The 14,184-nt window shown below is 39.5% G+C and overlaps 1 protein-coding gene across 2 annotated transcripts in view; it reads left to right on the top strand.

The window, feature by feature from the left end:
• ctnna1 (catenin (cadherin-associated protein), alpha 1) overlaps positions 1–14,184 on the top strand; it is a 296,556-nt gene that overhangs the window by 10,257 nt on the left and 272,115 nt on the right. For both annotated transcript variants that reach the window (XR_011310847.1, XM_069696918.1), the window contains exons 5-7: positions 653–772; positions 2,371–2,640; positions 8,063–8,266. Coding sequence is in view for 1 of the 2 variants with exons in the window: in XM_069696918.1 (XP_069553019.1) it covers positions 653–772; positions 2,371–2,640; positions 8,063–8,266 (594 nt within the window). In the remaining variant the exon portion in view is untranslated. The remainder of the gene's footprint in view (positions 1–652; positions 773–2,370; positions 2,641–8,062; positions 8,267–14,184) is intronic.

Here is a 14,184-nt window from a genome sequence, read left to right as displayed (position 1 = left end):
ATTATAGTTGATGAAAATGTCCAGAAAGATCTGTGAAGTTATAGAACTACTTTTTTAGTCATTCTCTCAGGGACACAACAGGGCCAGCTGAGGCTTTGGTCTGTGCAAGTATAAACAAGGTGGTGAAACCAAATGGACAGGGCTTTTGGAAAAGCTCTTTCATGTCTTCATGTCACAACAGTTTGCCCAAATGTCCATGCATGTGTTGGACAGGAGAAAAAGGGTGATCAGCTTGAATTAATAATTTTCTTTGTCAATTACTCCTTTTTAATAAATGAGTTCATAAGTCTAGAATTTTGTAATTTCTTGTAAAATCTCATGTATCAAAACAAGAATGTGTGTCCTTTTCATTGTTCTTTTCCAAATTGATATCTTTTCATCTTGTGAAACCTAAGCTCATGTGCTGCAGCTAATTCAAATCACAGCTCGATTGATTGGCTTGATTTGATAGCAGTTTTGAAAACTGCTCTTTAAAAGTTCAACCATAGCTCACTCTTGGATGTTATACAACAATTCCAGCATTTTCCTAATGAGCTGTAATTTCTTATTGTTGACAGTGATCGTTCACCAATTTACAGAAAGGACCTGTTCCTCCTTCTGTCACCGTTACTGCCTTATGCATCGTTTAACTATTTCCATTTCCCCGGTTCAGGTGGAAGACAGCCTGGTCAAAGTGCGCAATGCAGGAACAGAGCAGGACTTGGGAATCCAATATAAGGCCTTGAAGCCAGAGGTGGACAAGCTGAACATCATGGCTGCCAAGAGACAGCAGGTAATGTACAGTTAGCAAAAAATGAAAGCCACGGTCAGATTGTCGGACGAGAGGAATCTGGTGGGTTTAATTGGGTTTGGAGGTTATTAGGTACATGTATGGGTGTCAGTGGTCTTGTAACCCATAATAAAATAGGCTTTCCAACCAACACGTAAATTGTAAGTAAATCAATGGGATAGAATAAACGAGAAGAGTGCCTCATGCTTTAGCCGGGCAATTCGATGCAGTGTGCATGAATTACATTCTTATTAGCAGCTACAGTGAAGTGGGCTGGGAGACAAGACCATAAGCGATACACTCTAAATGTGACAAAACACATTTCCCTGAAGAGAAATATGATGAGAAATAGCACATTGTTTTCCTTCACTATCACGTAAGGACTACTCAAAAGTGAGGCTCATTTCCGAATGCATTTTCTGGATGAAACAACTTTTTTGTGCAGATCCATACAGACGCCAACACCTAAAAATGACTGTAAATGGAGGTGAATATCAGTTTCATAATAGATGACAAGCGACATGAATTATCTCTTTTTTTGTCAAGCTCAAACACGCATTCAAACAAAGTAGTATACATATTAATTATGTTTTTAAGTTATCGTCCATGCTGGCCTTTGGTATACATCATGTAAGGATGTTTGAGTTCTTCCTGGCACTAAGAGTCGTGGCAGGGCTTAAATGGTTAACTTCTTTTTGTTTTTAACATGACACTGTTAACATCAGCAAATTAGATTAGAGACTTTCTAATGTTTGTCTTTGTATGTAAACCGTAGAAACAAACGTGACACCTTATTGGAAGGAAAATGAAGCTGAGAGTAGAAAATGTCCACTGCACAGCGCTCCCTCACCCACATGACTTTTGATGTCTTAAGGCCATTTTTTAATCAATAAATGGACCTGACCGAGACATAGTTTATTGGACATGTAATAGTTGCCACATCATACTACTTCATGTCAGAAAGTTAAAGCAGTGATGAGCATCAGCTATATGCCTTCCTTAAATAACCTCTCTGCAAAATCCACCAAGACCAGACAACTCTTGTTCTCCATATTACCTTTCTTTAAATGGACAAATAATCAGTGCTCATGACACAATTACTTATACTTTGAAATTGCACTTTCTTTATGGATGGAGAATGTGTTTAACTGAAGTGGATGCAGTAAGTAATGGGGCCCTAATGACGAGTGGTAGTCAGACCAACCCGGGGAGTTTTCCATTTGGAGGCAAGGCTTTCGTTTTGTGTATGCAAGCTGGTTTTTTAATGTCATAAATCTTTGCCAGCGATCACTATCTCTTCTCCACCCTCTATGAAGATGTAATTGCAATACAATGCCGAGGTCTGAATAGCGACGCATTAAATTGCAAAGGCACATTATAATGGCCTGATTATGACTGTGTTGTGTTACCGCAGGGGACAGAAATAAATCTGGGTCATCCAGAACAAACTCTGTCACACTTAGTGTCTCTGTAAGGGCATGACAAGCCCCTTTTGAATCTAAAGTACATTACCACCAACTATCCCCCCAGTTTAACCCTTCTTCTTTTTTTCTTTTTTTTGTTTATCCTTTTCTGCTTTCCTTTTCATCTAATTTTGCTAGGAGCTAAAGGACGTTCACCACAAGGACCAAATGGCTGCAGCTCGTGGGGTGCTACAGAGGAACATCCCCATGCTGTACACAGCCTCCCGAGCCTGCCTGCAGCATCCTGACGTGGCCGCCTACAAGGCCAACCGTGACCTGATCTACAAGCAGCTGCAGCATGCAGTGTCCGGTATCTCCAACGCCGCCCAGGCCACCACTACTGAGGACTCGGCGCTCAGTCAGCCAGCAGGGGGTGGAGAGCTCGCCTATGCCCTCAACAATTTTGATGTAAGTCAAATGAGTGCTTTGCAAGTCACAACCGATTTTCCTTTTTTCATGTGTCCAGATGGATGTTCAGGTATTTGCCCAATCAATAAACAAAATACATTTAGGATTATATTTTCAACAGAAGTCTCAGTTCTGGGGGCATGACAAAACATGATTTATTTATTAACGGAAACGAGGGCTTGTTGAGAACGTTTATAGTTGGGTCAGAGTTTGTGGTTAGGTCAGAGTTTTTGTTTGTAGAACTAACCCAGCTGAATCATAAAATGACCATGAACCCTTGAAGGGCTTGTTGAGGTAGAAACTAGGACGAGATACGTGGACAAATTGGGACATGGCTTTGGGGTGCATCGGATATATTGTTGAGTCATTGCTACATCATTCCTTGATTTGATTCAATGTCAAATGAAGTACATTTACACAAATATAGTTTTTAGAGAGAGACATGCATGAGGCTGTACTTTCGAGAACATCTTGTAAATACCGTGTGTTTACACAAACAGAGGTTCACCTCCTCTTTGCCTTAGCTGCTAAGCTTTGCTCTTCCGTTGTTGATTGTAAAGAATTCAGCTGAAAAAAAAAATCATTTTGAAATCGGTCATTGTTAAGAAAACATTGCAAGTTGAAATCTTATGTTGCAGACAAAACGAGGGTTCTTAATTTTTGGCGTTTTGCGCCGCAAGCTACCCTGATTTGCTCAAACACTTTGGCTGTTGCTGTCTTTATGCTCAAATTTATGCATAAAACCGTTATAGCTCTGGAAATCATTTAATGATACTTGTTGTTTTTACTGTGGACTGCCACCAAATTCCACAGGCAGCTTTTAGTTCTAAAACACATTTTGCATTAATTTATTAGAATATTTTTTTTTCTTGTTTATTCTTTGTACGACGGCCCTTTTAATTATTCAATATAACTTTTATAGAGCATTTGGCTTTGACCTCACGCTGATTTTTAAAGACCTTATTAAATAAAGGATCGCTAAATATGAATATAAAAATGAAACTAAAAGGGTATATGAAGCATGTGATACCCCTACTCATAATATTGACATTAAACAACAATCAGCTGGAAAAAACATAGAGCTAATCACCTTAATGCTACCTGGGGTGATAAATGCAAAGATGATTAACCTGATTTTGTTTCATTGTAAATGTCTTCTGTCAGACTTGCAAAGCAGCTCAATGTTTGCTGGAGATTTGTTCATATTCAGACAGATTCGTCAGTGACGAATTGAACTCTGGAGAAGTGCAGGTTTCAACGTGTTGTCTCTTTTTCTCGTTGCATTACTCATCATGAGTTGATCAGTTAGTCATTTAGCAAGACGCAGTGTCTTAACTCGATGTACTGCTCGTGCTGTGAAACTGTTTCCACCGTGATTGATGCAATCTGCATGGTAATGCTTTACGTGCCCACGGCCATGTGATGTGCTGTTTAGTTGCGTAATCTTTAGTTACGATTAATTACGGTTATTACAAACCAAGGTTTTTCCGAGTGGTTTCTCCCAAATAGGAAACAAAGCATTGAAAAGTAACATTAATAGCGCATAACCAGAGCTTCTCCAAAGTGAATGCCTGTAGCGTTGATTAAGTTACTGCAATCAGTCAGAAAGTGTCCCGATGAGCCCAAGTTTTAGTATAATGGGTATCCAGATGTTGTGCACCGTGTTCACTGCCCCTCAAAAAAGGAACATGCAACGTGTCTGTGCCTCCACGTCACTGCAGAGTTTCTTCTGACAGTAAAGACTTAATTACCAATCACACACATACAAACACTAATCTGTTGGGAGCCTCGACCCACATGCGATTAGGCAAAGATACAATATACTGTATTGAAATAAAGTCATAAAAAGCTCACTTTCCATTCAGAAACAATATTTATTTTGCTGTAAGCATTATCTTTAACAGGCAGCTCACGCCGCGCTTGCGCTTGTGAAAGTTATATTTTAAAAGCTCATTATTACAGTTTTATGTTTCTCCGTAATTTAGCTCGGTGTTAACGATGTTTCTTTTTACATTCTTTGTCAGCCCTTCAGCTTAAGTCATTTTCTGGTGTCTCAAAAATATATATTTTCATAAACGCGTGGACTAGGCAACGAGGAGAAACAGGGGCAGCCCTAGTTTTTCTGTTGGTGGAGGAAGAGATGTTTGGGAATTGTTTGTATTTGTTCGCATGACAGAGGAGAGCAAGACCTTCATCTGTCTGGAGTGTGTAACCAATTGACATCACCAGGCACTTGGTATCTTTCCTGATGGTTAGTTTGCCAGGAACGTAGTGCAGCCAAATTCAACTCGTCGTTTTGGGGCTTTTTGTGAAACACATGCTCTCTTGGATTGAAGTCAGGTGACTGACTTGACCAGTGGAGATCAGTGAGCTGCCAACAAGCTCAGTGTTTCCGTCTCACTACGCTGTGGTCAGACAGGTTGGTAACAGTTATATCTTTTAGTGCCTTTGACTCATGACTCTGAGGTCACTGCTGCGTGTGCTGGGTTTTCTGGCCTCAGATGATTTGACTTTGTTAGTGTACAATAATTGGAGCAAAAAACATGAAAGAAGCACCAAACTGGAGGTCCTGTTTGGATGTCAGATACCATCTGCCACCAGTCAACAGTGTTGCACTTGCACTTCGCACTTAATCAACAATGTTGGCATGAGCTCCATGTCAGCCAGAATCACTCACTGATGTTGACAAATTGCTACTTAAATCTACCGTTTTAACTAGCAATTTTTCAGTTTTCATAGCTGTAAATGTGTTTCCTTCCCGCAATAAGCCATCTTGCATCCAAAAGGAATTTGCAGCCCTGTATTTAATTCTTGCCTCTGATTTGAAAGTGTCGTAGCCAATTTGATTGGAGAAATAAATACTTGTATTTGACAAGGCAGTTTCTTGAAATGCAACACCTTTTTTTTTCCGAGAGGCCTGGCCAAAATTAAAGTGTAGAATACGTACTTACATACTTAAGCCTTACACTCTCCATTTCAGTCAGTAGCTCTCAGCAAGACTAATGAAAAATTTAAACTAACCTTTTTAAGTAGTAAATGTGGTACTTGGGCATATATCTAAAAGCTTCCCTCATCAAGTGAACATTGCACACCAAAGCACTCTCCCAAGTGAGTATATAAAACCATGCGGCTAATGGTCTAAATACATTTGTATATTTAGGGAAATAGTAGGCTGATGGGTTGAGAAAGACGAACTTTGTACATGATATCACAAGTAACGTTACTCACTGGATTCTCCTGTTTCTAGTGTTGAAATACTAATTTGCATATTTTTGTATTCAGGAATTCATTAATGGGTGGCCACTCAGACTAAGGAAATTTATGTTAGACGATTATAAACTATAAATGCATTTCTTCCCAAGAACACAGGATATGCTAAAGGATAATCAGTATTAAATAAAATGTCAACCGCTCAGTCCCATAGATCTGTCGCATCAATGATTATTTTCCAAGTAATCATACATAAAGTCACTCCCTAAAAAACTCGGATACAGGCCTTTTCCAGAATACCTCCTTTCTGATGCCCACTCTCAAATACAAGGCAAAATTAGCAAATGAGTCAACCCCCCCATTCTCTAGCTTCCTCCTCCATGTCTCTCTCGTGTGCCTGTTGCCATGGTGATATGACACGCAAGCAGAGGAGGTCAGATGAGATGGAATGGAGGGGGCTGGAGGTGGCCGTGATGGAGGGCGGCCTGCCTAATAAACCACAATCCTAACAGCTGAATGTTTGAATATTTTGTAGCAAGAAAGCATCAGCAGAAGTGAAGAGTTCATTTGTCATCGGTGAAGTTGGCTTTCTTTCCTTGGCTGCCACAAACATCATGGTGATACCTTTACCCTCTGCAGCGCCTCACCAGCATGACAACTAGTTGCCTCTCTGAGCAGGCTTGCCCCTGTGAAATGAGACATTTAAGTGGTCTCTCATCCTGCAGATATAAAAGTGAAGAGTGAGTTACTATAGCATCTCTCTCCCTCAAATTGCAAATAATAAAGGCAAGGAAATGAAATCCTTTCACGAAAGGCACCATACAGTTGTATGTAAATGTTCTGGCATCCCTGGGCAAATTCTATATATTGTTGATTTTAGTAAAAAGAAAGAAATCTAGAATGAACCATCATTCAAACGTTAACACACTGTTACTTTTTATTACGTGAATTCAAAAACCATTAACAAAAATTCTGTCATGTGAAAAAGTTTGGACGGAACTTATTTACTCCCTTAATCAGATAACACGGCTTGCGAACCTTTTTTCCAGCCAGTTCTTTGGTTTCCTGATAAAATATATCCTCACAGATTTTTTAATGATGTTCAAGTTCAGGGACTGTCGGGGCTGTTTTCCAAAGCATCAGCTTGTATGCGTGATTTGGAAGTATGCTTTGGATTACTCCAGTGTTGTAGAAGCCAGCCTCATGTCAGCTTCACTTTCTTAACTGAGTGCATAACATCTGCATCCAGTACTTGCTGAACTTTAGTGGTCCACATGTCTGTACAATGTTTCTTTTGTATGTTTTGTATTTTTTTGTATTTCTTTTTTTTTTTTACCACTGGCCTTTGAACTTGAATCTCACCACAGCAAGCTTGTCCAGTCCTGTTTTTATCATCTAAAAAATATTTTCAAGATTCAACCAATTTCATGCTTTTCGGATACAGAAGTAGCTCTACATGCCTTTGTCTCATCACAACTGGACTACTGCAATGGACTTTTACAATTTTGTAAACTAGAAATCAGTTAAAGGGATCCAACTTGTAAGGAATGTAGCTGATGGACTTTTACTAAAATCAGGAAAAATCATTACACGGGCTACTGATTTGCTTTTAAGATTTATTGTTGCCGTTTATGTTTTAAGGCTCTTCATGGTGAGCCTCCAGACTGTACAGTTGCTTTTCCCAAACCTACCTGTGCACAGCCTGAGGTCCTCCGACAAAAACCTGCTGGCTGTGTCTAGATTAAAGACTAGCGGGGATCGTGCCTCTCTCAGGCAACCTGGAATAATCGGCCTGAGGAGCTCAGACTCACCAAATCGCTATCCTCTTTTAAATCACAGACTCACCAAATCACTATCCTCTTTTAAATCACTCCCTAATAATAATCATTTTTATTGCTGAGCCATTAAGCTATTTTGATGTTTATTAATATTTTTTCTTTTTTAAAAAAAAAAATCATTTTTCCCTGCTCTTTGAGCACTGATTTTGGGAAGTTGCTACACACCAATATTATTCTTAATATGTCCTACACACAGAGAAGGACAACATATTCTCACCTCTTGGTTTTCCGGCTGACCTGTCAGTCAGATCAGCAGTGCTGGCTTGCCAGATTTCTCTCTTTAGTCATGGAGAGGGACAGATCAGCGCACCATGATGACTTGTTGCATTTGTTTGGCTCCCTGTGTAATTTCCCTCATGACCCTTTCCTTACAGAAACAAATCATCGTGGACCCCCTGGCGTTCAGCGAGGAACGCTTCCGCCCTTCTCTGGAGGAACGCCTCGAGAGCATTATCAGTGGCGCTGCCCTCATGGCCGACTCTTCCTGCACACGTGACGACCGCAGGGAGCGCATCGTGGCCGAATGCAATTCTGTGCGCCAGGCTCTTCAGGACCTTCTGTCTGAGTACATGGGCAATGTAGGTGTCTCACTTTTCTATTTCCTCTTTCTGCCACAACACCAATTCTTGTTCTGTGGGAAACAAACTTTGGAGGGTCAAAAGATGCACAAAAGTCAACAGAAAACATCAACTTCAACCTTTATGTTGAGTGCAATAAACTTATTCTGTAGTTAACTTGCTTTACAGATACCGGCATACTTGCAAAGAGGGTTCCAAGTGAATCGTAGCACATACATGCACTAGTGGAAAAAGAATACATTGCCATCTATTTAGTCACTCACCTTGGTTGTTGTCCTTTTATTACAATAATAAAAATCATCTCATTCTTAACTCGTCTTCTGACACAATGTTTACATGTGTAATAGACAGCACTTACACTTAATAACTAGTTGCTCGCTTTGCCTTTCCTTCATCTGTGTATAGAGAGTTGCTGTTGCGTGTAAGAAAAAAATTTAATTCCAGAAAAAGGAGATGGGGTTAGTATACAGAAAAAAGCAGAATAAGATCTGGCTGGGAAGCTCAACCCACAGCCCAGAATTTCCCCGGGGAACCCCGGAGGGAAACAGAAGCCTCGGCACACTTCTTAATTTCCTCTGACTGTCTCGCTCTTGTGCTGTTGTAGGAGTGTGCTGGTTTTGATGTGGATGAGTAGGTTGTTTGATCTGGTTAGATTTTAAGCTGCTATGTGGTGGTGCTTCTTAAACTAGATGGAGCTGCTGCTGCTGTTGTCGTTGTTGGTGTTTTACATGGTCAGTGAAACCTTAAAAGTACATGGATTGCTGTGTACAGTATTTTCACTGCCAGATTTGCATCCCCATTTACACTTGTTATTTCATGCGTCACATATCCTGATAAAATCCAAATGAGATTTAAGACATCTGCACTTAAGATTCAACAGGGGTCGGCCCACCTCAGTCTATTCGGCTAACACCTATTCATAACCTAATACTAGAATATAAAGTAATCCTCTTTATGAACTATGAGCGAGGCGAGAGTTTTATCTTTTTTAAATCATACAGCTCCCTCACCCGTACAGCTCGGTGCACTCTCAGCCACACAGATCATTTAATGTTTAATTTAATCAGGGTTCATATAAATGCTACAACAGCTCAGCAAACCTTTATGTGATTGTATGTGTAGAAATTCTTGGAACTGGTTTTCTTGTTGCTTTCATAAGACGGAGAGCAATAGCTAATTTCAATGCACATTTTTTTTTTTTATAAATTCAGTTGCCGTTATCACAAAGACAGAGGAGACGGACTGTAAAGCATGTGTAAAGAAAACATGACAGCTAGTAATTATTTTCACAGACTACTTTTTGACAGCTATTCACTCAACAAGAATATAAACACAACACTTCTGTGTGCATAAAAATCTTATATCTTTTACTTCAGCAAAAATTCATGGTTTATTTCTCTCAAATTTGTTAAAAATAATTGTCAGTGCCGACTTCATCTTTGTCAAATAATCCATCCACCTGACGGGTACGGCACGTCAAGATGCTGATGAAACGGCGTGAATATTGAACAGGTGTGTCTCGGATTAGTCACAATATAAGGGAACTCAAAAATGTGCAGTCTTGATGTGTATGAGTAGGTATGAGCTACAGACAACCAACAAAAGGCACATTTTATTCACAAAAATTTGAATGCTCAAACATATTGTGGCGAGTGAGTTCTTGCATGACCTTCATACCTTCACATGACCTTCACATGTTCTAGATCTGCGTGCACAACAGCGTCTTCCAATATCAGGCAATGTTGCTGCGCATTAAAGAGGAGAGGACCAGCGTTCCTTAGCTGTCAATCAACTACCTGATCGACTCTGAGAAGGAGATGTGTCACACTGCATTAGGCAAACGGTGGCCACACCAGATACTTCTGAGAGCTGTGTGTCTCACAAAAGACACATTGTGACTAAATGTGATTGTGGTTAATGTGACTCTGGGAAACACTGTCCTGTTACTTTTTGTTGAACAAATGATGAGCTATTATGTCATTGAAATCATCTTCACTTTTCAAGGCTGAGAGAGTAATAATTTGCCATCTATTCAAGTATAAAAAGCTTTCCTTTTAGCACAAATGAAGGCTGCCGTCGTACCTGTCTGGGCTTTAATTTTCTAACCGTTCATCTAAAGAAATCACAATTTCTGTCTTTTGCTGACAGTAAATATATATTAAACTTGGAGAAACAAATCAAAATATCTGATTGTTTTAGGACACTGATCGTTGGCTTCACTGGTGAGAAAGTGTGTCAGAAAATATTTGATCCAACATATCCAAATGATGATGTAGAGTCTGAATCCATTATACACTTTAAATTCCATTGAGATTATATGTAGACTTGTCGTCATCTTTTGCGCTTTGCGAAGGCAGTGCATAAGTCAAATTTTGAAATGACAGTGTTTGTGTAATCTCTTGTCATATCTCTTCAAATACTTTCAGTATCACTTGACAGTTTAGGTTCAGCAACAGAAAAGCTGCCATTATGATGCCACGGTGTTGAAAATAAAACCAGGTCATATGGATATTGAGTCACAAACTTCTAACCATCTCAAGTAAAAACTGAAAATAACTAATATAAACACTTTTTTTTCCTGTTTGTTCAGAGTTAAATGTTTTGTTTCACACCACCACAGTTGCCTATGTGTCACGTGAAAAAAACAGTAATTGAATCATTTCAACACTGCTGGTCAGCATGCGTCCTTTTACATATTTTAATCTTTAAAATAACAGTTTGGACTTTATTAAACTTCCACAAGAGGTGACTTCAGGAAAACCCACATTGATTTCTTTAGCGAAATCGAATCAATCAGATTTGTGAAGGAAGAAGCAATGAAACTGCTCTTTTCATTTTTCCATTCTGTCCTTCAACCGCTGTTCCATATTTCTTTTACCCTGTCGTCCCCTCAGCCAATATGTTGAACAGATTTTTCTTTTCTCTGTTGAGAAGAATATCTGTTCAACCATCTCGCCGAAGATCCTTTCTGTAACAGCAGAATTTCAGTGCGACCCAGTCACCTGTAATTCCATTGCTGTGATAATACTTATTTATTACTGCCATTGAGCAGGGAATTCACCTGTTTTGTGCTGTTCTCTCTGGCAGATAAAATCACAAACTTCACAGCTTGCCCATTTCATTCATGATGTGCTACAGTGGTCCTGTGGCTGTAATGGATGTCTGATCAGGCAGGGTGTGATGGTTGCACAGATTTGAACTATTATCTGCACAGCAGTAATTTCCCCAGAATACAAATAGCTTGACAATGCAAATGTTGCAAATTGATTACCAATTAAATCTGATATTGTTTGTCCAACTACCAAATGTCCTGGCTGTTGGCTTAAAATGTGGTTGCTGATTTTAGCATGCCTGTCTGACGAGTTATTGCCTGAAGCAAGAACCTTTCTGGGCCAGGAGGCAACTCAACATAGTCCAAATACAGTATTTTGTGAGTCTTTAAGTTGCATTATAAATAGGCCAATTTAAGAGTTTGAAATCCATTGCAAGGCTTCCAAACAAGGTATTTACTATAGCAGAGAACTGGGCAATGGCCTTGGCGTATACCTGCTTATTATACGGGGAAAATGGCTATTTTGTCTCTACCCAAAAGTAATCTGTCTTCTTGTCCCTTTTGTCAGTGATTTTGAGAGATTCTGCGGTACAAGACCAATATGTCTTTAGCAGAGATAATAACTACATATCAACTGCAGTAATGTAGTGCATTGTAGTAGTTGAAGTGACAGTAGTAGTAGTAGTTCAGTTGCTGTGGGGGCAGATATTTGAAGATGCCTTCATAGCTTAATCCCTGGATTTTAGTGGAACTCCATATGGAAAATATTCGGCCTTTCCCTCAGCACTGATGTTGTGTCACTAGAACGTGTGCGATGCGTTGGGCTGGAGAAACAGAATAATGAAGTTGTATAGACGTTTAACATTCAGCCTTCTATAGCATCTTCCAAAAAGGGTTGTGAACAATTATCACATAACCAGCTCTGAATCCGGCCGATATTACAACAAAAACCTGGTAGTTGCAACAAAGTTATTGTCAACGAAAAGTTTACGATAGCAGCTCAGTAACATCCTGTAGAAGTGCAGTAAAATATGTGCTTCATGCAGGAGAGGAAATGCCCTCCTTGAGCAAATTATACACTACAGGCACATACTCACCAGTTTGCTGGGACATGTACTCAGTGACTTGATGGCCATGAGTTTGACTGCTTGTAATTGTGATTGTAGATAGAGCAGTGCAAACAGTATGCTGCCCTTACAGCAAATGGGTTTACTGTCACAGCTGATGCTGTTAGACTGACTCCTAACTCATTCTCTTTCTCTCTCCGATCCCTTATGATTTTTCGATTCCCATAGCTACAAGTTGTATTTACCCCTTCTCCATTTTTTTCCCTCTCCTTCTGACTGATACAAATTCTCACCATCTTTCAGTGAAGAGTTTTCAAGGATTGAGACTTAGGCTGTGTTAAACTTGCCACTATAAAAATCTGTTGCATGTTTGCTTTAATCTAAGCTTACATGAGACCCAAGGAGACCTTTGCTTTATGATTGCATTTATCATCATTTCAAGTTCTCTGACCAAAGGATTTATCTTTGCATAATAGCTGGCTTTTTTAAGTGGAGTATTTACCTTAGAATTTCCAAATATATTTATGTTTCACGTCACACAGAAAATTGTTACCAAAGGTCCCACTTTTTACAATATTTTCTGGCATCCCAGCATCTTTGTGCAGATATTTAGGATGAAAAAAGTTTAGGGGGTCTTTTTGGCATTTTGTCTTCATTTTGACGTGACAGTCGAGAGGGGCAACGGGTATTAAATGCATCAAAAGAGGCGGCAGCTGGAAATCAAATCGTGGACTGGTATGTGACCGTTGGTGACGGTTATGTGGTCTGTGCCTTAACCCATCCAACACGATTCATTGTGTAGGTTTGTTTAATTAGGTACACTACAAGTGGTACAACCCCAGTATTAGTTTACAAATAGTTTGTCTGCAGGCAGACTGAAACACAATGTTAGACTGTTTGTTAAAAATAAACTTTAGAATCTTCTAAAAATATAATAATATTTCCATGATTTTACATTCAACAGGGATTAAACAATTAATGTAATCGCTAAGAATCTCAGTTTAATTTGAACACCATAAAATGTCTTTAAATATACCTCTCATACACAGGTGCTACACATAAGTTCAATTGAACAGCATCACTGCATTAGCAGTTAAATTATTGATTTTCTAAATTAATACAACATATTGAAGTCATTTTTACAAGATCAGCTAAAGCTTTGAGATCTGGAAAAGCTGCAATGGCTGTTTTGGTCAGGCTTCGCCACAACCGATCATTTGTTTCCATCTACACTATCTCCTATTATCAGGGAAAGTAAGGCTGGCTTTGCAATTGTGGAAAGAGAAATGTGGAAAATGTATAATTTTAATGAAAATATAATTTTATTACATTACTGGTTTGACGCCGAGTGTTTTTTGTTCTTTTCCTGAGTTCATGGAGTGGGAATTCTATACAGTGTTAATGATGATCATTTACCAAGACCAGAGCTTGTCTCCTTAGCCGGTGAAGTGGAATGGCGCGTGGGGGTAATGGTGCCACAGCACTGCCACATGGTGTGACCTCAATTATTACATATTGTCATGACAGTTTGGCATGGCACATGTTAACTGTTTCTGCCACTTTTTATTAATAATGCATCTCTTGTTCCCTGCATCTGTCAGGGTTTTGTTTCCCGTCAGAGGGACGTTCGCTTGCTTTGACATACACATCTCCTGACATTTAAGTTCCTTCAACCTGATGTGATACCGTATCATTTTCGCCTACATGAAAAGGACATGCCTGGCCTCTGCAGTAAGCCCCAGCCTCTCTCTCTGCTTGCTGTTTTTCTATGTACCTTAATCCCACTTAGTGCTCCTTAA

The sequence above is a fragment of the Brachyistius frenatus genome, unplaced genomic scaffold, assembly GCF_029030835.1.
Source record: "Brachyistius frenatus isolate BFR_SWC_R1_liver_20210118 unplaced genomic scaffold, ASM2903083v1 Contig_22, whole genome shotgun sequence".
In the NCBI taxonomy this organism is placed as follows: Eukaryota; Metazoa; Chordata; class Actinopteri; family Embiotocidae; genus Brachyistius; species Brachyistius frenatus.
The sequence above is the reverse complement of the archived record's forward strand: the minus strand, read 5'-3'. Positions and strand labels throughout refer to the sequence as shown.